General features: G+C 48.8%; 2 protein-coding genes across 4 annotated transcripts in view; both read left to right on the top strand.

Moving 5' to 3' along the window:
* Positions 1–42: 42 nt before the first annotated feature.
* LOC310754054 (nuclear cap-binding protein subunit 2-like) lies at positions 43–14,115 on the top strand. 2 transcript variants are annotated; one of them, XM_083595509.1, is made up of 4 exons: positions 43–307; positions 1,477–1,658; positions 3,460–3,598; positions 12,229–14,115. In XM_083595509.1, the coding sequence occupies exons 1-4, from the start codon at positions 221–223 to the stop codon at positions 12,325–12,327; spliced, it is 507 nt and encodes a 168-aa protein (XP_083451635.1). In that variant the 5' UTR covers positions 43–220; the 3' UTR covers positions 12,328–14,115. The 2 variants fall into 2 exon arrangements, with proteins under 2 accessions (XP_083451635.1, XP_083451634.1); XM_083595508.1 differs by having other exon boundaries at positions 93–307; positions 3,472–3,598.
* A 7,047-nt stretch (positions 14,116–21,162) lies between these two features.
* The window catches only part of SLC7A3 (solute carrier family 7 member 3), a 30,408-nt gene continuing 27,329 nt past the window's right edge, over positions 21,163–24,241 (top strand). The window contains exon 1 of one of the 2 annotated variants that reach the window (XM_083595418.1): positions 21,163–21,284. The gene's annotated coding sequence lies outside the window, so the exon portion shown is untranslated. The remainder of the gene's footprint in view (positions 21,285–24,241) is intronic. The other variant, XM_083595419.1, reaches the window with a different exon arrangement.

Raw genomic sequence — 24,241 nt, 5'->3', positions numbered from 1 at the left:
GGCGGAGGACCGGAAGAGAAGAGGGAGAAGAAGGAAGGCCTCTGACGAGTGGGGCGGGGAGAGGGAGAGAGAACTACACCACCCGGCAGCCCTTGCGGCACGGCGGGCCCGCCCCTCTCTGCCATTGGCCGGCTTCTCTGCCGGGCGGCGAGGCGAGCAAGAGGGCTCCTCGAAAAACAAGGAAGGGTCTCTGGGCGCGACGGAGGAAAGGCGAGGAGGGATGTCGGGGCTGCTGAGCGCGACGCTGAGCGGCCTCAACAGCGACTCGTACTGCGAGTTCAGCACTTATCGGGACCAGCAGTTCAAGGTAGCGCCCGGGGCTCGCTCTGCACGCGCTCAGAGGCGCCCGTGCCCCGCGGGGGGTCCCTTCTTCCGGGGGGGGCCACCCCGTCCAAGCCCCCGCCCACCCCCTGCACGACGCGTGGCTGCAATGGGCGCAGAGCGCCGGGCTCCAACCGACGGGGCTATTCCAGCCATGCCTGGAGCCTTTTCTCCCGCTCCTTTCAGCACCATAGACAACAGCACCAATATCCTCTTGGGATTTCTCTCATGGGTTGATGTTGTTTCTTCCCTTTTTTCCCTCCTTAAAAAACAACAAAAAAAACACGACCCCGTGTGCTTTTTTCTTTGTCCTCTGAAATCCACTGAGGGACGACGGTACGTACAGGGCCAGATTTAGATTTGATGAGGCCCTAAGCTACTGAAGGTAATGAGGCCCTTTATATGTCCAGCTGTCCTTATCGCTTTTTTGTGTTGAATATATGCTATATGGTCATTGATGGACCTAACTGGTATCTAAAGCCATTTGCACATAACAAAATATGCAGAATGTAGGCCCCCTATATATAGAGATGAGCAAACCGGTGATATTTTAGGGAGCAGGCTAGCAGGTGGAGCCCATTACTTACAGCATAGGAGCCTACACAACACAAAACACTGTTGCTGTATGTAGGTTTTATTTTATTTGTTTTTTTATCTTACATCTTGGAAATGTACATCCAGGGGTTTTTTCCCCTTTAATTTTTTGGGGTGGCTCCAAGAGAGTGGGGCCCTGAGCTATAGCTTGTTTAGCTTATACGTAAATCCAGCACTGGGTATGTATGTATTTATTCCGCTTATGGTTCCCACAAAGCACCCTGAAGCAATCAACAAAAAAAGCACATTTCGGATCTGGTACAAAGGCTGATATGCATCTCCACCTGAAAGGCTCATTGGAAAAGGAAGCTGTCCAACAGGCACCTTAGAGACAGTAGTGAATGTGTACTTTTTAAAATAACAATAGATACTCTGTAAACAAAATCCCTTCTTCCAGCTTTATCTTGCCCATTTAATGTTTAAGCCATTGCGTATGCACTGTGCTGCATCTTGGTTTTGCACAACTCTTAAAACCTGATGGTGCTAAGCAATGTAAAAAGGAATATGTGGGTTTTTAGGTGACATTATCTATGCTTCTCCCTTTTTCTTTTCCTTTCCCAGGGAAGTTGTGACCTGCAAGAAAAAACTCTGAAAAACTCCTGCACACTTTATGTAGGCAATCTCTCTTTCTACACCACAGAGGAACAAATTCATGAGCTCTTCTCCAAGTGTGGGGATGTGAAGCGCATAGTCATGGGGCTAGACAAAGTGAAGAAAACCCCCTGTGGCTTCTGCTTCGTGGAGTATCCTTACCTTCTATTAATTGAAGTAGACTGTGGGCGGTCTCACTAATGTTTTTTAAGCATCATGGGACATGAAGCAAGGTTGCGTTCTGGCCCCCCCTTTTTTATTTTTATATTAATGACTCGGTGCCATATATAGGAGTCAGTGCAGATGGGAGGTGCTGCATGTTTATCATCACCATCACCATCATTTATTTGTGTGCTCTCTTTCCATACTTAAAACCATGTTCTATACTTGCAACACAAATTGATTTACCTAATTATCAAGAGCATAAATCGTTATAAACACTAAGAAAAACACATGGGAAAATAACAAATTTGAGCAGTTTCCACATAAATGATAATATTAGAATCATAGTATCATAGAGTTGGAAGGGACCCAAGGGTCATCTAGTCCAACCCCCTGCAATGCAGGAATCTCAGGTAAAGCATCCATGACAAATGGCGATCCAACCTCTTGCTTAAAAACCTCCAAAACAGGAGAGTCTGTTGGCTATTTGCAATTTAGTAGTGCAGCAGAGAGCTTGCTGGGGCAACCGTGCATAACAAGGAACTCAAAATAACTTTTTAAAAGGTTTTAATAACAAAAACAAAAACTCCTTTTACACTAAAGATAACAACAAACATGACCCAACCACCGACCCATCCCCAGGGTAATGGGAGAGCTGCTCCTTATATACTAACCAATTGCTGACACAGCTTGATTAACACAACTCAGCAGCACCTGCTATGTTTCACAGCTGTAAGACTGGGTCTCGTTATTTGCCCTAGCCCTGGCCCTTAATGGCATACACAACTTGTGAAACAATAATGAACCTTCACATTTTAAAGTGACCATTCAACAGAGTCCACCGCCTCTTATGGGAGTCCGTTCCACTGTAGTTGGAATCTCCTTTCTTGTAACTTGAAGGCATTGGTTTGAGTCCTACCTTCCAGAGCAGGAGAAAACAAGAATGTTCTCTCTTCCATGTGACAGCCTTTGAGATATTAGAAGATGGCTATCATATCTCCGCAGTCTCCTCTTTTCCAGGCTAAACATACCATGCTCCTCATAAGGCTTGGTTTCCAGACCCTTGATAATCTTGGTTGCCCTCCTCTGCACACGTTCCAGCTTGTCAGCATCCTTAAATTGTAGTGCCCAGAATGGGACACAGTATTCCAACTGTGGTCTGACTAAGGCAGAATAGAGTGCCCATGATCTGGGCAATATACTTCTGTTGATGCAGCCTAGAATAGTATTAGCTTTTTTTGCTGCTGCATCACCCTGCTGACTCATGTTAAGCTTGTGGTCCACCAAGACTCCTAGATCCTTTGTCCCTATTGAAATTTATTTTGTTAGCTTGTACCCAGTTCTCCAATCTGTTACGGTTATTTTGAATTCTTATATTAAAGATACAAATATTAATAGCAATAACAAAACTCTAAACAATACCCCATCTCAGAGACTGTTTGGCAGCCTCAGCTTTTGTAGCTGGAGTCATTCAGGGCCCTGTGCTTCCAAGCTAAGTGAGGAATGACAAGGAAGGCAAGAGAAGGTCTTCCAGGACTCATAGCCAGGCTGTTGGCTGTCTGTCCCCGTCAGCAGTCTAGCTGCTGCATTCTACTCCATCTGGATTTCCTGGACCGCACCCTCAGGCAACTTCACATAGCATGGCATGGTTATTATGTTTACCTGCTAACTGAACTTGTGGAGGTTATGAGCTGTTTGATTTTCAGCTTGCCTGTTCTCCCCTTCATCGGCCTATAACCAGCTGGCATAAACCCTCTAGCAATATGAATTTTCTTTAAAGTAGCGTTCCAGATACTACACGAGAGCAGAAGCAGAGCATTCCATGCGGTTCATCAATGGAACCCGTCTGGACGACCGCATCATTCGAACAGACTGGGATGCTGGGTTTAAGGAAGGGCGGCAGTATGGCCGTGGGAAAACAGGTGGCCAGGTAAGGGTTGCTCATCCATTAGAGTGCTCTACCAATCTGGAATGAAGTGGCAGCTGCACACCAAAGCCCACCCCCCCACAGGGCTGCAGGAATACACAGTTATGGGTCTCATTTTATGGGAAGGCAAAGATTTTATCTTCTGTATTCCTGGAGCACAAAGGTGAAAAGCACGCTTTCCCCCACCTTAGTGCAGGACTTCCATTCCCTTGCAACTCACCAAAACTGCCATAGCTTTCTCCAGAAGCATTCCAAGTTCATTTCTTATTGTATCCACCAGCATTCCTTTAGCATCATAAAGACCAAATCATTTGTTGGGAGCAGAAGCAGGCTTCATCAGAGTTCTGTACAGCTCTACCTTTACATATGTTCAATTAGCATTGATGGTGCTGCTGGAATCTTGCTGTTCTCTATCAAAAAGTGGCCTATCAGAGTTTTATTTGAGCTGGCCTACGACTGGTCTTACTCAAGCTTTAAAGGCTGCTCTGAGAATTTAGTATTTGACCTGATTTCATCTGGATATGTGCTCTGCCCAGGGTTCCCACCCTACATTCTCAGGCTGGGGTTTGCTGGCTAAATGCCCTGCAAGAGCAAAGTCGAATTTCATTATAAAATCTTAAGAGTTGGAAGGGACCCAAGGGTCATCTAGTCCAACCCCCCGCAATGCAGGAATCTCAGCTAAAACATCCATGACAGATGGTTATCCAACCTCTGCTCAAAAACCTCCAAAGAAGGAGAGTCCACCACCTCTTGTGGAAGTCCGTTCCACTGCTAAACAGCTCTTTCTGTCAGAAGGGTTTTCTGAATGTTTAGTCAGAATCCCTTTTCTTGCAACTTGAAGCCATTGTTTCAAGTCCTACCATCCAGAGCAGGATAAAACAAGCATACTCCCTCCTCCATGTGACAGCCCTTAATATATTTGAAGATGCTATCAGATCTCCTCTCAGTCTCCTCTTTTCCAGTCTAAACAGACCCAGCTCCTTCAAGCTGTCCTCATAAGGTTTAGTTTCCAGACCCTTGATCATCTTGTTGTCCCTCCTCAGCACACGTTCCAGCTTGTCATCATTCTTCTTAAACTGTGGTGCCCAGAATTGGACACAGTATTCCAAGTGTGGTCTGACTAAGGCAGAATAGAGTGGTACTATTACTTCCCTCGATCTGGGGACTATACTTCTGTTGATGCAGCCTATCTTTTTTTGCTGCTACATCACTCTGTTGACTCATGTTAAGGTTGTGGTCCACCAAGACCCCTTGATCCTTTTCACATGTACTGCTAGTAAGCCAGGTGTCCCCCATCCTATATTTGTGCATCTGGTTCTTCCTGCCTAAGTGCAGAACCTTACAGTTGTCTCTGTAGAAATTCATTTTGTTAGCTTGCACCCAGTTCTCCAATCTGTTAAGGTCCTTTTCATTTCTGATTCTGTCTTCTGCGGCATTAGCTACCCCTCCCAGTTTGGTGTCATCTGCAAATTTGATAAGCATCCCCTCAATTCCTTTGTCCAAGTCATTTATAAAATTGTCAGTGAGCAATGGAGGAATTTGTCAGATCTTACACTCTTGGCAGAGCTTGAGTCCCAACAGGTATCAAGGAAGTTGAAGTCCTCCATGATTATTTTTTCTTTCCTTTTTGAATGTTTGGTAATCTGCTCTAGTAAGGCATCGTCCAAGTCTTCAGTCTGGCTTGACACCCACAGTAAGGTCACTGTTGTTTCTCCCTCCTATAATTTTTACCCATTTACTCCCAATCTGCTTTCCATGCTCCAGGTCATAGATTTATTCACAAGTGTACCCATCCTTTATGCTGCTACTCCTCCCATCCTGTTTGGTCTATTCCTTTTGAACAGGTTATGCCCCTCAGTTCCTACATTCCTGTTATGTACTGAGTTGAATAGGATCCAAACTGTAGCAGTCTGATTGGTCCTAGAACAATAGGATCCAAAAGGCAGCAGTCTGATTGGTCCTAGAACAATAGGATTCAGAATGCAGCAGTCTGATTGGTCCTAGAACAATGCAGCAGTATGATTGGTTGGCAGGAACCACCCAATCATGCTCCAGATAGAAGTGAATCCACAACCTGATTGGCTTACAGTAGAATTCCGGAATTAGCCAATCATGTGCAGCCCATTGTGTAAATAATGTATATAAAGCAGATGCTTTGAGGGGACTTTGATTCATTCCTCCTCACCACTATGAGCTGAATAAAGAGCATGAAATCACTTTGCGACTCTGAGTATATTTCACTGGCGACGAGGATGGGATCCCGCTGAGCTGACTGCCACACACAGCACCGCCACCTGCCGCACCGCTGCCTCGCACCGTGTATCCAGGCTTCAGCTCCGGGACACAAGGAACTCAGAATGGCAACCGACAGCAGCTTCTCAAATCTTCCATTCTTGGGCAAGGTGATTGAGCGAGCGGTTGCCGAACAACTCCAGGCACGCCTGGAAGAAGCGGACCATTTGGATCCCTTCCAGTTGGGATTCAGGCCTCATCATGGGACTGAAACTGCCTTGGTCGCACTGGTTGATGATCTCCGGCGGGCTAGGGACAAAGGTGAGAGCTGTTTCCTAGTTCTGCTGGATCTCTCAGCGGCGTTTGATACCATCGACCATAACATCCTTCTGGACCGTCTTCAGGGGCTGGGAGCTGGAGGCACTGTCATACAGTGGTTCCGCTCCTTCCTCCTGGGCCGTGTTCAGAAAGTGGTGGTGGGGGATGAGTGTTCAGACCCCTGGGCTCTCACTTGTGGGGTGCCTCAGGGTTCTGTCCTCTCCCCCATGCTTTTCAACATTTACATGCAGCCGCTGGGAGAGATCATCAGGAGGTTTGGGCTGGGTGTTCATCAGTATGCGGATGATACCCAGCTCTACCTCTCTTTTAAATCAGAACCAGTGAGGGCGGTGAAGGTCCTGTGTGAGTGTCTGGAAGCGGTTGGAGGATGGATGGCGGCTAACAGATTGAGGTTGAATCCTGACAAGACAGAAGTACTGTTTTTGGGGGACAGGAGGCGGGCAGGTGTGGAGGATTCCCTGGTCCTGAATGGGGTAACTGTGCCCCTGAAGGACCAGGTGCGCAGCCTGGGAGTCATTTTGGACTCACAGCTGTCCATGGAGGCACAGGTCAAATCTGTGTCCAGGGCAGCTGTTTACCAGCTACATCTGGTACGTAGGCTGAGACCCTATCTGCCTGCGGACTGTCTCGCCAGAGTGGTGCATGCTCTGGTTATCTCCCGCTTGGACTACTGCAATGCACTCTACGTGGGGCTACCTTTGAAGGTGACTCGGAAACTACAACTAATCCAGAATGCGGCAGCTAGACTGGTGACTGGGGGCGGCCGCCGAGACCATATAACACCGGTCTTGAAAGACCTACATTGGCTCCCAGTACGTTTCCGAGCACAATTCAAAGTGTTGGTGCTGACCTTTAAAGCCCTAAACGGCCTCGGTCCAGTATACCTGAAGGAGCGTCTCCACCCCCATCATTCTGCCCGGACGCTGAGGTCCAGCGCCGAGGGCCTTCTGGCGGTTCCCTCATTGCGAGAAGCAAAGCTACAGGGAACCAGGCAGAGGGCCTTCTCGGTAGTGGCACCCGCCCTGTGGAACGCCCTTCCAGCAGATGTCAAAGCGATAAACAACTACGTGACATTCAGAAGACATCTTAAGGCAGCCCTGTTCAGGAAAGTTTTTAACGTGTGATATTTTATTGTATTTTTGGTTTTTATGGAAGCCGCCCAGAGTGGCTGGGGAGGCCCAGCCAGATGGGCGGGGTATAAATAATAAATTATTATTATTATTATTATTATTCTCGCCGTTCAACCCAGCATCTGGAGACTGGGAAGCGTACGCCTTCCTCCTAGAAGCCAAAGGGGTCACCGAAGAAGAAGACGCCAAGAAGAGGGCAATATTCTTCAGCGTCTGCGGAGAGGAGACGTTTGAAATCGCCCGGGCTCTCCTTGCGCCTGAAGACGTTGCTACTGTTCCATATAAAACAATAATGGAACAGCTGAAGGGGCACTTTTCGCCATAGCCCTCAGTGGTGGCTCATCGAAATGCCTTCTACGCAAAGCGGCAAGCCCCTGGGGAAACCATAACTGGGTTTGTGACCTCTCTCCGCCAAGCCGCCCAGTTCTGCAACTTCTCAGAATTGGAGAACATGCTTCATGACCGCCTTGTCGGTGGCCTGAAGGATGAGAAGCTGCAACGACGCCTCTACGCTAAGAAGAACCTAATGTTCCAGGTCGCTTTGGAGGAGGCCCTGGCAACGGAAGCTGCCGAGAGGTCGACGCAAGAGGCACGGCCGAGCCAGCCGTCCCAACCGAGGGTCCACCACGAAGACCTCACCGACGACTCAGGATCCAACCGGGAGGAGGTGCACCGAGTACAGCAGCGCACTCAAGCAGCCCACATACCACAGCTGCCTCGACGAGAAGGAGGGAACTGTGCAAGCTGTGGAGAAAGTCACAAGAGGAGGACCTGCCGTTTCCGCAACGCAGAGTGCAGGCAGTGCAGAAAATTGGGACACATCGCCCGGGGGTGTCGGGCTCGGCCCACCCGACGCCAGGCATCAGATGACCAATCCAAGAGCCCCAGGTCCCGGGGCCCAACGCACCAAGGCAACTCGACGGAGCTCACGGACTTCCAGGTATACCAGTTGCCCCACCCCAACGTAGAGAAAATTTATGTAGAGGTACAGATAGAGGGGGCCGCATGGAGCTTGACACGGGTTCAACTCTATCCATAATCTCGGCAAGGTCCTTAAGGAAACTGTGTCCTACTGGGGGTCCCAAGCTCAGGCCGGCCCCATTCACCCTCCGGGCCTTCCAGAAACATAAGGTCCCCACAATGGGGGTGGGGACCTTCAGGGTGCAATGCCGAGGGCGGACGCGGCAACTGGACTTGCTTGTGGTCAAGGGCCCCTACATTAGCTTACTGGGATTGGCATGGTTTGGACCACTGGGGCTAGCCGTCACCGGGGTGAACCACACGAGCTTACAAGTGGACATGGACGCTATATGCAAGGAATTTCCGGGGGTTTTCGATGGGAAATTGGGACAGTATACGGGCCCCCCCATTGCTCTACAGCTTGACCCCGCAGTACGACCGGTCAGGCTCAAGGCCCGCCGGGTCCCGTTCGCCCTGAAACCCCGTATAGACGAGGAATTGGACCGACTCGTGGAGCGAGGAGTGCTGGAGCCGGTGCCTAATGCCCCTGGGAAACCCCAATTGTCACACCCATCAAGCCTAATGGTTCGGTCCGCATCTGCGCAGACTACAAATGTACCATAAACAAGGCCCTCACGGCCCATGCATACCCAGTGCCAGTGGTCCGCCATGTCCTTGCCGCCCTGGCTGGGTTGAAAATTTTTGGCAAGCTGGACTTGGCCCAAGCATATCAACAGCTGCCAGTAGATGAGGCCACAGCAGAGGCACAGACGATTGTGACGCACAAAGGAGCGTTCAGGGTAAAGCGGCTGCAATTCGGTGTCAGCGTGGCACCAGGCATATTCCAGAATCTAATGGACTCTCTACTTAAAGGGATTCCTGGTGTCACCCCCTTCTTCGATGATGTGTTGATTGCCGGGCCCACACCAGAGGAGCTTGAGGACCGCCTCCACACCGTTCTGCACCGTTTCCAGACGGCGGGTCTCAAGGTGAAGCGGGAAAAATGTCTACTAGGAGTGCCTCAGGTGGACTTTCTGGGATTTATGGTGGACGCAGAAGGGGTCCACCCGACTGGGGACAAGGTACGGGCCATTTGTGATGCCCCAGCGCCCAAGAACAAGACTGAACTTCAGGCCTTCTTGGGACTATTGAACTTTTACCATTCCTTCCTTCCCCACAAGGCGGCAGTAGCGGAGCCCCTACACAGACTCCTGGACAAGCGGGCCCCTTGGGTGTGGGGCCAGCGCCAGGAGGCCGCATTCCAGGCAGTCAAGGACTTGCTTGTCTCAAACTCGGTCTTGGCACACTTCGACAAGAGGCTGCCGGTGGTGCTAGCATGCGACGCCTCGCCCTATGGCATTGGCGCTGTCCTGGGACACCAACTCCCAGATGGAAGAGAGGTACCGGTGGCATACTTTTCCCAGACACTCAACGCAACCGAGCGGAACTACTCGCAAATCGACAAGGAGGGTCTGGCAATCGTGAAGGGAGTAAAAAAATTCCATGATTTCTTGTACGGGCGGCCCTTTACCGTGGTGACTGACCACAAGCCGTTGCTTGGCTTGTTTGCCCCCGAAAAGCAGACCCCCCAAGTGCTGTCTCCTCGCGTCCTCAGGTGGTCAATTTTCCTTGCCAGCTACCAGTATGCACTGATTCACCGCCCTGGGAAGGCGATGGGCCATGCGGACACCCTCAGCAGGCTACCACTACCGGAAACAGGCCCCGACCCAGCACCTGCACAAGAGGTTATGAGCCTGGAGCTGCTTCCCGACCACCCCATTCAGGCACAAGAAGTTGCACACCATTCCAAGAAATATAGGGTCATCTCCTGGGTCCTGGACTGGGTGTGGAGGGGATGGCCCAGCAGCAGCCCCGGGCCAGAATTCGCCAGCTACACAACCCGCAAACATGAACTGTCGGCCCACAAGGGGTGCCTGTTATGGGGAAGCAGGGTCGTTGTTCCCCAGTCCCTCCGTAAAAGGGTCCTCACAGCCCTACACGAGACACACCCAGGGGTAGTAAGAATGAAGGCCCTTGCCAGGAGTTATGTGTGGTGGCCGGGGATCGACGGAGGGATAGAGGCCTGGGTCAAACACTGCCAGGCCTGCCAAGAATCCCGCCCAGATCCCCCAAGGGCCCCAGTCCAGTCCTGGGAGTCCGCCCGAGCACCATGGTCACGCCTGCATGTGGACTTCGCTGGCCCCTTTCAGGGAAAAACATTCTTCATAGTGGTGGGCTCCTACACCAAATGGCTGGAAGTCGCACTGGTACCGTCCACTTCTACGTCTGCAGCCATCCGAGTACTACGCAGGCTGTTTGCAACCCACAGGCTCCCTGACACTCTCGTCTCAGACAACGGGACTGCATTTACGTCAGGAGAATTCCAAACCTTCACAGCGCAGAACGCCATCCGCCACATCCGTTCGGCGCCATTCCACCCTGCCACCAATGGCCAAGCAGAACGCATGGTGCGGACCACCAAGGACACCCTTCGCCGCATGACGCAAGGGGATTGGGAGTACCGCCTTGCCACATTCCTTCTAGCACAGCACAGCACCCCCAGCTCAACGACTGGCCGGAGCCCCAGTGAACTACTAATGGGTCAGCGCCTTGCAATCAGATTGGACCGCCTTCACCCTGATAGAGCTCAGGATGAGGTAGTGGTGGGGGAAGGCAGGAACCCGTGGACCTTCGAGGCCCAGGACCCAGTGTACGCAAAGAATTTTGGGGCAGGCCCTGCATGGGTACCCGCCACAGTCACCAGGGTCACTGGCCCCGTGTCATATGAGGTGCTAACAGATGGGGGGCAATGCTGGCGCCGCCACTGCGACCAGATACGGCGACGATTCCCGGGAGAAAACCAGGAGGAGGAGGACAGGTCAGAGGAGTCCCAAGGGAACAGTGGGGCAGTGAGGCCCATAGAGCAGCAGGGGCAAGCAGGAGAAGCAGAATCAGTAAATACAGAGAGGACCCGTGAGGCCGAAAGGACACCGGAACCAGAACCACGACTGAGCGAGCCGGTTGCGCCAGACCAAACAGCCCCATCACAGCCAGCATCCTTGGAACAGGAGCCAGAACCTGAACCCCGGACCAGGGAACACCCCAGGCCGCAACGCACACGTAGGCCGCCGGCGTACCTTGAGGACTATGAATGCGACCTCCCGGGCAGGACTGGAACTTAGAGGGGAGGGGTGTTATGTACTGAGTTGAATAGGATCCAAACTGCAGCAGTCTGATTGGTCCTAGAACAATAGGATCCAAAAGGCAGCAGTCTGATTGGTCCTAGAACAATAGGATTCAGAATGCAGCAGTCTGATTGGTCCTAGAACAATGCAGCAGTATGATTGGTTAGCAGGAACCACCCAATCATGCTCCAGATAGAAGTGAATCCACAACCTGATTGGCTTACAGTAGAATTCCGGAATTAGCCAATCATGTGCAGCCCATTGTGTAAATAATGTATATAAAGCAGATGCTTTGAGGGGACTTTCATTCATTCCTCCTCACCACTATGAGCTGAATAAAGAGCATGAAATCACTTTGCGACTCTGAGTATATTTCAATTCCAGTCATGAGTCTCATCCCACTAGGTTTCAGTAAAGGCTATCAGGCCATTATTGTTAGAAAGAGTCCTGTCAGAATGGACTTAAGACAAGACTTGGAGGCTGCAGACAAAGTGAGAAAAGCAAACTGAGTCTTCTAGGATAAATAGTTAACCCTGTGCTCTTCGGAAGAATCTCTAGGCAACCCAGCCATGTTGGGCTATGAAGCAAAACCCACTAGTATCCCAATGTTCTTTTCCACCTAGAATACTGGCCACCATCAATCTGGTGGGCCTTGCCTCTGCTCTGGTCATATGAGGCCACTTAAAACACGCACAACCCCCATACCTTCTTGACATCAACATGCCCAGAATATTGGTCCTTGTATCTGCCTCTGTAAGACGTTTGCCTCATTTTTCTCCTCTTCCAGGTACGAGATGAGTACCGGACAGACTACGATGTGGGCAGAGGTGGCTTTGGCAAGATTGTTCAGCAGCAGAAGATGAACCAGCAGACAGTGATCTACTAATGGCTTCTTCGATGGGGTAGATAATAATAATGAATTAAATAATGAATTAAATAAACCTGATCTCATGATATCTACAGTAGCCTGGAGTGATATGACTGGAGTAGGAGAGGGAAGAGCAATTTCAGAGGTCCTGTCTTAATTAGCTTTTAAGACACAACTCCTTATAATGCGCTGGATTGCCATTTCTGCACATACATGGCAGCTAAGAGGGACTGGGGAGAGTCTGGGTTTGTCTTTGGAGTAACTTTGGAGAATCATGGATCCATGATTCATAGGTCCATGGGTCCATGATTCTCAGGTCTATAAAAGGCCCCTTCCACATACCCAGTTCCATGCTCTGGACTTGGCCTCAGTTGCTGGTGATGTTGATGTACAAGGTTTGTTGAGGCTCCTGAGTTCTACTGGGCAGCTGTCCTCATAAGATGCATTGAATTACTGGGAACAAAATAATTCCCTCCCATTTGTGAAAAAAGGGGGGGAGACCAAAGTGTGGCACATTATGGCCCAGCTTCTTCTCTTGTGCCATAAATTTCAATGCATCTATCTTATTTTCATCCCTGGCACATCTTCACCAAGAAGGCAGCATTCTGCTTAGCTGCCATTTTGTTTCATTGATGTAACTCAATTTTTAACCCTGTATTATTATTTTTTACCCTCACCCCGAATTCCATTTGATTTGCTTTTCCTATTTGGGGGAGGGACCCAGACAACAAAAATCCCACACAATTTAAAAACAATGAAAGCAAATTAAAACAGTTCAAAATACATTAGAAATGACTCGCCCCCAAACACACTGATCAGATGTCTGGAAGTGTGGCTGGGTAGTTATGTGGGAGCCGGTTGAAGCTAAATCCTTTGAAGACAGAGGTCCTGTGGCTGGGTCGGGACGATATGGGATTGGGGCGGGCAACCCCCATCTCTTGCGGGAGCTCAATTAGTGCCAGCACCGTCCGTTAAGAGTTTGGGTATAATCTTTGACACCTCCCTTTCCATGGAGGCACAGATTGCAGCTATAACAAAGGCGGCATTTTTTCATCTCCGCCAAGCTAAGCAGTTGGCTCCTTACCTCTCTCGCCCTGACCTAGCCACTGTGATCCACGCGACGGTCACCTCCAGACTGAATTATTGTAACTCACTCTACGTGGGGCTGCCCTTGAGACTGACCCAGAAACTCCAGCGGGTGCAGAATGTCACAGCGAGACTCCTTACAGGGTCCTCGCCACAGGATCACTTTCACCAGTGCTATACCAGCTGCACTGGCTCCCAGTGAAGTACAGGATCAGGTTTAAGGTGCTGGTTTTAACCTTTAAAACCCTATACGGCCTAGGACCCTCGTACCTACGGGACCGCCTCTCCTGGTATGTCCCACAGAGGACCTTACGGTCTTCAAATAAAAATATATTGGAGATCCCGGGCCGGGCCACAGGGAGGTTAGGCTGGCCTCAACCAGAGCTAGGGCTTTTTCGGCCGTGGCCCCGATCTGGTGGAATGCTCTGTCACAAGAGACTAGGGCCCTGCGGGACTTGACATCTTTCCACAGGGCCTGCAAGACAGAGCTGTTCCACCAGGCCTTTGGCCAAGGCACAGTCTGACCCCCCCCCTTCTGTAATCCTCATAGAACTCTAGCCCAATGGTTGCCGTTAATTTGACTCTGAATTGATTTTAGAATGTATTTCAATTAATTGATTATGATTTTATGTAAACTGTGTTATTTTTACTGTTGCTAGCCACTCTGATCCCGGCTTTGGCTGGGGAGGGTGGGATATAAATAAAATATTATTATTATTATTATTATTATTATTATTATTATTATTATTATATTTTAATAACATTCCTCTCATCCCAAGCCTTTGGCTAATTAAGCAATCTATGGCCTTTTAAATGGGAGGTAGGGAATGGTGGGTGTGGGTGTTTTTATATACCGTATTTTTCGCTCTATAAGTCGCACCAGACCATAAAACGCACCTAGTTTTTGGAGGAGGAAAACAAGAAAAAAAATATTCTGAATCCCAGAAGCCAGAACAGCAAGAGGGATCGCAGCTCAGCGATCCCGCTTGCTGTCCTGGCTTCTGTGATAGCTGTGTGCAGCCTCTCCCCGGCAGCGGAATGAAGGCTCCTGTTGCCCGGGAGAAGCTGCGTGTGGCTAAGGCTCCCCCAAGAGCCACGCTCCCTTAAAAGAGCACGCGGAACATGTGTGCGGCTCTTGGGGGCTCTCCCTTCTCGGGGAAAAGCCCCCAAGAGCCGCACACACACTCCACTTGGCTCTTTAAAGGGAGCACTGAGCAGAGCCTCCCGCCTGCATTTGCTCCATAAGATGCACACACTTTCCCCCTAACTTTTTAGGATAGGAAAAGTGCGTCTTATAGTGCGAAAAATACGGTATATAATGATTGATATATATGTTTGTGTTTTTATATAGTAAGCTGCCCTGTGATGCTAGGATAATGGGCAGTATAGAAATTTGGTAAACAAATAAAATGATAAAATGAAATAAATATGAAATACTAAAAAAGTGTTTTCTTCATGCTGTGATGCATTTGGGTGGGGGCAGAAGACCAGGCGTGGCCCCACTATGAGGCACTGCAAACTGCCTGTTGTGGCAAACTTCACTTAACTTTCGGACTCTGCTGCCAAAATGTCTTGTGCCTAGTCTACGGTAGGGCTGTCACTAACCTAGCCCTTGTTCCCATCTCACCAATGCTTTTTCCAGCTGGTCTTTCAAGAGTGGCTCCCTTTAGCTGCAGTACCCTCACCTTGATCATTTCAAGGAGAAAAGGACTGGTTCTACAGGCTATCTTCTTCTGCCCCAGACCATGAAAGTGTTATTGTTTGTTGTCTTAGAAGTCTTGCGATCTCTAAGAGCATGCCAGGATGCTGAATCCCTCTTAAGCCAACCTCCCCAACCGCTTCTGGACTCAGGAAGGGGAAAGGGTGGGTCTGCTGGCACCGATGAGCCTGGCAGCTGATGACAGCAGCCAAGAGCTTGCATCATTGGCAGTGCTGCAAAGCATCCCGGTTAACATAGTCTGGTGTTCACACTTTTCAGAGCAGCTGAGAGTTCCCTTGTGTTCTCCCAAATTGCAGCTCTGGATAAGCACACAAAGGTTAGAGCCCAGAGCTGTAGCATCCTGGCACAGAAGGTGGGGCTGCTCTCTGCGTGGTGCTTTCCTCTGTGCTGGAGGCGGAGGGTCAGGCAGCAGCCACTCCTGTTAATGCTCTCAGTGTGGTCAACATTTTGTTTGTTTTACTGATCTCATTACACCAGCACCTTTTATTTTATTTTTTTACAGTAACTAAGTGCGCTGAAATGACCCTGGTGAAACTTTTACTGACAGGCCTAGGGCCATTACTAGGGGAGCAGCTCAGGGGGTTTGAGTCCCAAGGCTTTTCTGCCACTTCCCAAAAACAACGGCAACTTTATTTTACATAGCAGCTGGAGATCCTGCAAAGCAGGGTGTTTGTGGGAGCACAGGCAACTGCCATCTCAGTCCACTCAGGAGTCTGTGCTCTGAGGTGTACTTTTGCAATCTAGCAATGCCCCTAAATGAGACCAAGTGATCAGAAATTAATTTCTGCATGACAGCACTGCTGTTAAAGGGGCAGGGAGCAGTTGAAAATGTTGACAACACTGTTCCGGAGGTCCCGTAAGAGCCAGGCTGCTGGATCAGCCTATCTAGGGCAGCATCCTGCTCTCACACTGGCCGACCAGATCCCCAGTGGGAAGCCTTCTGCAAAGCCTGAGCACAACAGCACTCTCTCCACTTGTGGTTCTCAGCAACCTGTATTTGGAGACAGAAAACAACATTGGTGGCCTTCTCTCCCATGAGTTTGCCTGAAGTTATTTTAAAGCTTCATTAACCCCTAAATTTTGGATTCCTTCCAAACTGATGCCAAAGTTTTGTGCTGCGAATCACGCTTTGTGACGTCACCGCACACACCCCAAAACTGAGTAATTGGCACAGCAAACCGGGGTTACAGGTTAACATCCAAAAATCAGCGAAACAAATGCAGAACTTTAGCCTCAGCTTGCAGCAGATCCAAAATTTTTGGGTTACACATTAATGAAGCTCTGTTTTAAAGCATCCCATGTTGGTGGCTATCACTGCCTCTTGTGGGAGCAAGTCCGTTTGATTGTTTGTTTGGTTGGTTGTTTCATTTGTATACCCCCCCCCTTCAGCTGCAGATCTCAGGGCGCTTCACAGCATAAAAACACAAAATGCATTAATAAGAACAAGAACAAAAACCATTGACCCCCACCCCCTCCTACAAACATATTTAAAAGGATGTTAATCAGCCAAAGGCCTGGTGGAAATAGAACGTCTTAGCCTGGCAACTAACTGTAACCTAACCATGCACCCTGTTGAAGAAGTATTTTCTTCTCCCATCTCCTCCTGGCTTGGTCCAAGCACCTTTCAGTGACTCACAGTGCTGAATCCCCTCTGAGCTCCAAATATATAAAAAAATAAACTTGTCCAGTAGCACCTTAGAGACCCACTAAGTTTGTTCTTGGTATAAGCTTTCGTGTGCATGCACACTTGCCAGCCCTTTGTAAAATGGATGGGACTTGGAGAAAGCTTAAGGAGGGCTGACACACCCACTGATTAAGAAAATAGTTCCCAACAGAGGCATCTTCCAGAGTACATCCCTTAAGGCACAGACGCCTATATCATGCTGCATCTTGTGAGGCTAACTAGACACCCTGCTATGCACTGCATCTGACCTGAAGCTCTTTTGGCAGAGGTGCTGAGAGTCTGAAATTGGAGTGCCAGAAGTCCCGCATCCCTGCCTAGAGCAGAGGTGGGTAGCTTTGTGGTCCTCCAGATGTTACACCCATCAACCCTTGCCATTGGCTACATTGGTGAGGTTGATGGAGAGTTGCAGTCCCAACAACATCTGGGTCAGGGATAGGAATCCTTTGGCATTCCAGAGCTTGTTGGACTGTGCCACCCATCAGCCCAGCTGGTTTGGTTCCCTGGATGTCCCTGGTGCTTAACTGCTAAGTAGCAGATGGACAGCAGCTCTGAGGTCAATAGCTGGTTCAAGAACGGATCTTGGGAGCAAGAAGGAAGAGTCTCCCACTCCTCTCAAGAGGAGAAAAACAGCAACATTTCTCTCAGCAGAAGAGGAAGCAGAGCCTGCACAATCCACAAGAAATTCAGCACCGCCGTACTAACTGGAAGACACAATTGCCCTCACCACATCCTCCTGAAACAACAGGTCTTGGAGTGGTGGTGAGGTGTTTTAATGTGATTGAGCTAAGCCTATGAGGACAAGAGAGGGAAAGAAGCACCTAGCTCTCTCTTCTACACATTTCCCCATCTGGAAGCAGCAAGATCCCAGCTCTGGTTTCCCCCAGAGCTTGGAAGTGAATGAATGAATGAATGAATGCATCCCCTCTAAAGCAAGAAAGGCAGAGTGAATTGCGGGAAGGAAACAGGCCTGCCTCATGCTGGGGAGCAGCTGACGCAAGGAAGACGCAAGGAAGAAGCAGCCTCAGAGGTCAGAAGCATCCATCTAAAGAGGCTTATGTGCAGGGAACAACACATTGCTTCTTGACATTTTACTGCTGAAGGCTAATCCTGCGCATCTTCACTCGGAGGTAAGACTCACTGTTCATTTTAAAGGTATTGGGAACTGCCCTGCAAACTAATGCTAAAGGGTGATCTATAAATCAGTCTGGAATGAAACGGCAGAGGTGTTGGGGGGAACACAGGATTTCTATAATTGCATGCAGAAGGCCCCTGGTTCAACCTCTGGTATCTCCAGTTATTAAAGGATCTTGTAAGGCGAGGCTGAGATGGAGAGGGAGCCCTCTCTGCCTGCCTGAGAAGTGTTGGATCCATTGCCTGGTGGAGTAAATAAAGCAAGGCCAGCTGGGTCAATTGGTGTGGATTGGCACCAGGCAGCTCAACAGGCTCATTAATCTCTGGAGAATGGTAGCTCCTGGCAGAACATCTGTTTCCTATTCACAAGGGTTCAGTTCCAGGTAGGGTTAAGAGAGATGCCCTGCCTGAAATCCTGGACAGCTGACAGCTGTCAGTGTAGGAAAATGGTCAGACTCATAAGAGTCTGCTGGATCAGGCCAGCAACCCATCTCATGTGCCATCCTGTTCTCACAGTAGCCAATCAGATGCCTGCGGGAAACCCACAAGCAACACCTGAGCACAAGAGCTCTCCTCCCTCCTGCATTCAGAAGCGTTGCTGCCTCTGACCATGGAGGCTGAGCAAAGCCATCCTGGGTCTTAACCTCCCATGGCAGTAACTTCAGGTAATAAGCAACAGGGCCTTTTCTACTGCAGCCTAGTTTCCCCCCAGGAAAGATACATGCTCAGTGGTGTCATAGTTGAAACCTCTCCACTTTCAGACCTGTAGGGAATTATTTGCTCCCCAATAAATAGGATTACTAGAAAAACCATGCAAGCAAGGTGTTCTTGTATAGATGTGTCTTCAGTGCTGGGAAAATACCCTGGGTAGCCCGGAACAGACCACAGAATCCGGAAACCAAATAGACGGACATTTATTTAGGCATTGCAAGGCCAGTGTGACACAACCTCAGGCAGCAAGTAGTGAGGCATGGCACACCAACTGCGAAAACAGTACAGTACAGGCATTTATACACTTACAAGCAAAGGGGCAGGCGTGTCCCTATATGGCAGTACTTCCTAATAATAATAATAATAATAATAATAATAATAATAATAATAATTTATTTATACCCTGCCCATCTGGCTGGGTTTCCCGAGCCACTCCACTAGTTTATTGTGGTTTAATCACAAAGCATAGCAACTTTCTTATATTTCATTCCTTCCTTTGTCCTCAACAGTTATAGCAATAGATGCTTTGCACATGTCATTCCGTCCTCGTCTCATGGCTCTCTTGTGCACACAGCCTTCATGTTCCAACCTTCACCTGCTCAGCCCTTCTCACATGCATTTCGATTTTCCTCCTATAATTCCTGTAACTCCCAATAATTATCCAACAAGACCGTAGGCAGGACTGTCTCTCCTGAAGTTTCCAGCAACTGGTATTCAGAAGCATCGCTGCCTCCGACTGTGGAGGTAGAACACGGCCATCAGATTTAGTAGCCACTGAGAGCCTTTTCCTGCATGAATTTAAAGACAAGTTGGTGGGCATCTCATTCCTGGGTTAAATTTTTTTTTTTATAAGATATTTATTAAGATTTTTTAAAGTATTACAATAAAATAAAAAATTAACAAAAATACAAAATAAAAATAATTAAAAACACACAAATTTTCCATTGCTTATTTTCCTTTAGCTTGTTTCCCAGACCTCCTCATACCTCCCTTTTTTGTATTCCACCTCAAATTGTTGGTTCAGCAAATCCTTACCATTATGTTTTTACCTATTTATAACCCTTTTTCATATTCTCTTAAGGCATTACAGCTGGAAACCACTTAATTTCTATCCAACATCATTCTAACATTCATTAATTTTACAATATTTCTGTAGATAGTCTTTAAATTTCTTCCAATCTTCTTCCACCAACTCTTTTCCCTGGTCTCGGATTCTGCCAGTCATTTCTGCCAATCCCATATAGTCCATCACCTTCATCTGCCATTCTTCCAAAGTGGGTAAATCTTGTGTCTTCCAATACTTTGCAATAAGTATTCTTGCTGCTGTTGTTGCGTACATAAAAAAAGTCCTGTCATTCCTGGGTTAAATAGACTAAACGCATGGGCGTAGCCAGGATTTATGTTGCTGGGGAGAAGAGGGGGCAAGATGTCATCATCCTCTGTCAGGCTCTGCCTAGCAGATCAGAATGAAATATCTCCAACAGTTGCTAAGTGCACAGAAAAAAATATGCCAAAATCTTCATTCATTTGAAAACAAGGAAATTAAATAAAAAATTAACATCAGGGGGTGCCTTTCATGCAGTTTACAAGTATATTTTGCAAAATTACAAAGAAAACGTCTTTTTCATCTTATTTTTAAAAAAATCTAAACTAAAACAAGTTTTCTTGGATTTGCTGAAAAACTTTTTCTGTGTACTTAAGCTTATTATGATAAAAGGGTTAAAGCTCCAAACCTTTTCCCTGGTCTTTAGCAGGAACTTCCAGGTCTTTAGCAACTTTCCTTTTACAATTTACCCCCCCCCCCCCATAATTATTAATTTAATGGGCACAGTCTAACATCACAATATTATTTTACACACTGTATAAAGGAACAGCATACCAGCTTAGCTGAGAGTTTGGCCCGTTGAACAGGGCATTATTCTGAGTAGGCCTCTGTAGGATTTGTGCTGCGAGTATTCTGTAGGAATAAGAAACATTGGGGAAAGCTTTTTTTATGGAGGGATTTAGTGGAGAGAGACAGAGGTCATAGAATCATAGAGTCGAAGGGACCATGAGGGTCATGTAGTCCAACCCATTGAAATGCTATGTGTGGTTCGATTCGAACCAAGGACCTTGAGATTAAGAGTCTCATTACCAACTGAGCTATTTGTCAGACGGAGCGCTGCTTTATCTTTCTGGAAGGAGAGGCAGCCAGTGAAGCTGTGGACAGAACTTCGCTCGGTCAGGAGAAGAGCATGAGACTCTCAAGGTCGTGGGTTCGTGCCCCACGTTGGGCAAAAGATTCCTGTATTGCAGGGGTTGGACTAGATGACCCTGGATCCCCTTCCAATTCTATGATTCAAACTGTTCCAAGGAAGGGGCAGGCTGTCTCGGACACGTGCCATTTTGCACGGTGGTGCTAGCGCTGCCCGCTTCGTTCACACGATGCTGTTCGCTGGGCAGAGGTGCCACACGCGTGCTCCTCTCTCATCTAGAACCTTTTGCCTCCAGGAGGCGGGCGCAGCTTTGCCCCCCCCCCCCCATCGGCCCGCCCCCTCCGGTTCTCGCCACTTGATATTGCTGGCCGCCCGCCCTCGAGTCTCCTTTCTGGGATTCGCTGGCTGCTGAGCTGCGGGAGGCGCCGGATCTGCGCTGCTTCGGCTGGTGAGAGGCGGGAACAGGGCAGTGTGGGGGCGCTGGGCTGCTGAAAGCCGGGGAGGCCGCGGCTCGTTCTCTTCCCCTCTCCTCACTCACTCACTGCCGAGTTGCTGCCTCTTTTGCAAGCGGAGTGCCGGGTTGCGTCAGCGCCTCCCTACCGGGAGCGCGCCGACCAGCCAGGCAGGAGTTCAACAGGTGTAGCTTCGGTTTCCCGCGAAGATTCGGGCGCTATAACTTTTTAGGGCTTCCTCCCGCCGCCTCCTCTGCGCGGGGAGGCGCGCTCTGTCCATGCTCAGACACACACACACACACAACCCCGCTTCGTAGAGGCGCCGCGTGACCTCCCCCCTTCCCTGAAAGAAGGTTCCGCATCTGGAGCAAATTGCGCCCTGGTGCCCCGCAGGTGGGAGGGCGGTTTGGGTTAGCTTGAGGCTGCCCCCGTAAATATCTGTCTGCAGGGCAGAGGGGAGTGGGACGGCATCGAGCTCGCTCCGGGAGGTTGCATCATCCATCTTTTCCCTATAGTTTAGGGAGTAAGATCCGGTTGTGAGAAAGATCTGAGCACGCTTCTCTCTCTCATTCACACCTTTTCCTGCCGACATCCAGGCTGGAGTATTCCCTGAGCTGCTGTTGATGTTGGTTCCTACCCCAAGCAGCAGACATCCTTACTGGCGACCAGGGCTGTTTTCCAAATCCACCACCCCTCCCCTGCCCTTTGGGAAGGTGGGCAAGGCAATTGTAGACAGACATCTGTCCCAGTATGTTCTATGTATGTTTGTGTCTCGCCCTGCAAGAGTGAAGTTCAGATTGGGGCGCTTTGGGATGAAAAATCAAATCAGATTCCTGAACATGGCAGAGGCAGCCGCTGTAAGGAGACTTGCCAGGAATTCGAAGGAGGGGAGAACAGTAGCCAAGACAGAGATCGTATCATTCCTGTAGCATTTCCATAACAACTGCCAACCCCTTCTATTGTGTTCACTCCAGCTTACTCTGCCTTACTTTGCTTTTTTGTGAGGGTCTGATTTAACTGATTCTCCTAACCTGCCAAAATGCCCGCCCCTGCCCCACCCCGCCCCAAAATAATCATGGAACGCTGATATACCAGTCACCCAACTTTCCTGTCCATCAGTCTGATGCTGCCGCTACAATGTTATGTATGCATTTTTCATTGCATTAATTTCATACATGCGCATTTTCTTGTTGGCTATCTTATCTATATCTTGCTTTTACACTTAAAACCAATGTCTAAAGTGCCTCTACAAAGAGAATATTGGGAAGACTCTGCCCGTATGATAGAATCATAGAATTGGAAGGGACCCCAAGGGTCATCTAGTCCAACCCCTTGCAATGCAGGAATCTCAGCTCAAGCATCCATGACAGATGGCCACCCAACCTCTGCTTAAAAACCTCCAAGAGAGGAGAGCCCACAACCTACCCGAGGGAGACCGTTCCACTGTTGAACAGCTCCTAGTGGATCTCTGGGGTGGGGAGAGAATGCAAGCAAGCCCAGTGGACGTTGGCTTGCTTCTCTGGACCCTTCAGTCGTTGGTGCTGGCTTCACAGCCGGACAACACCTTTGTAAGGAACCAACCATGTTGTCATAAAAGAATGGCAGGCTGACACATCCTCTAGAACTCTTCATTGCAAAGAGTAGGAGGGGGCGGCGGTTGAGGAAAAACAAGAAAGCAAAAAACTACAGATTTGGGCGGGGTGTTGATTCAGACTGTCCAGGCCGTGGGAAATTCCTTGTCCAATTTCTGGCTTTCAGCTGCTAAATTAAAAAAGAGCGTGGGTGCGGGAACTGAGCTCTGTCCGGAACAGCCCCTGGCACTATTCGGTGCTTCTGGCTGCAGCAGTTGCTTGGCTGAGTCCTGTCTCCGTAGTGCCTAAGCAGAGAAGGCAGTGCCTCCCTTTGCTGCCTCTGCATTGTTGTAGCTCAGTGGGTAGAGCGCAGCGCTGATAATGCCAAGGTTGCAAGTTCAGTTCCCAAATGCATTGCAGGAGCTTGGACTAGATCAGCAAACTTTTTCAGCAGGGGGCTGGTCCACTGTCCCTCAGACCTTGTGGGGGGCTGGACTGTATTTTGGAAAAAAATAATGAACGAATTCCTATGCCCCACAAATAACCCAGAGATGCATCTGAAATAAAAGGGCACATTCTACTCATGTAAAAACACTCTGATTCCCCGACTGTCCGCAGGCTGGATTGAGAAGGCGATTGGGCCTTAGTTTGCCTCCCCATGGACTAGATGGTCCTCAGGGTCCCTTCCAGCCAGTGCCAGATTTATGTATAAGCTAAACAAGCAATAGCTTAGGGCCCCACTCTCTTGGAGGCCCCAAAAAAATTAAAGGGGAAAAAAACCGGATGTACATTTACAAAATTTTAAGTTAGAGCTTAATAGTTATTTCACTATTAACATCTTTCTTAATTGTATTTCACTACAGTGGTACTTTGGCTTACCACCATAATCCATTCTGGAGGTCTGTTTGTAAACCAAAACAGGTTGTAACCCAAGGCACGCTTTTGCCAATGGGGCCTCCAAAAAAATTCGTTCATAATCCCAAAAAAAAGGGGGGGTTGTAATCCTAAAAAAGGTTGCAAACTGGGACACACACTTCCAGGTTCGACGTGTTTGTAATCCAAAATGTATGCAAACCAAGGTACCACTGTATTAATATACTTCTTAATTGTATTTCAGTTCAACAATTACTTTGATAAAATACATACCGTATTTTTTGCTCTATAAAGGCTCACTTTTTCCCTCCTAAAAAGTAAGGGGAAATGTGTTCGCGTCTTATGGAGCGAATGCAGGCTGCATAGCTATCACAGAAGCCAGAACAGCAAGAGGGATTGCTGCTTTCACTGCGCAGCGATCACTCTTGCTGTCCTGGCTTCTGAGGTTCAGAATATTTTTTTTCTTGTTTTCCTCCTCCAAAAACTAGGTGCGTCTTGTGGTCTGGTGC

Source organism: Podarcis filfolensis (genome assembly GCF_964270895.1).
Source record: "Podarcis filfolensis genome assembly, chromosome: Z".
Taxonomy (NCBI): Eukaryota; Metazoa; Chordata; class Lepidosauria; order Squamata; family Lacertidae; genus Podarcis; species Podarcis filfolensis.
This window is presented reverse-complemented; position numbering and strand designations above follow the sequence as displayed.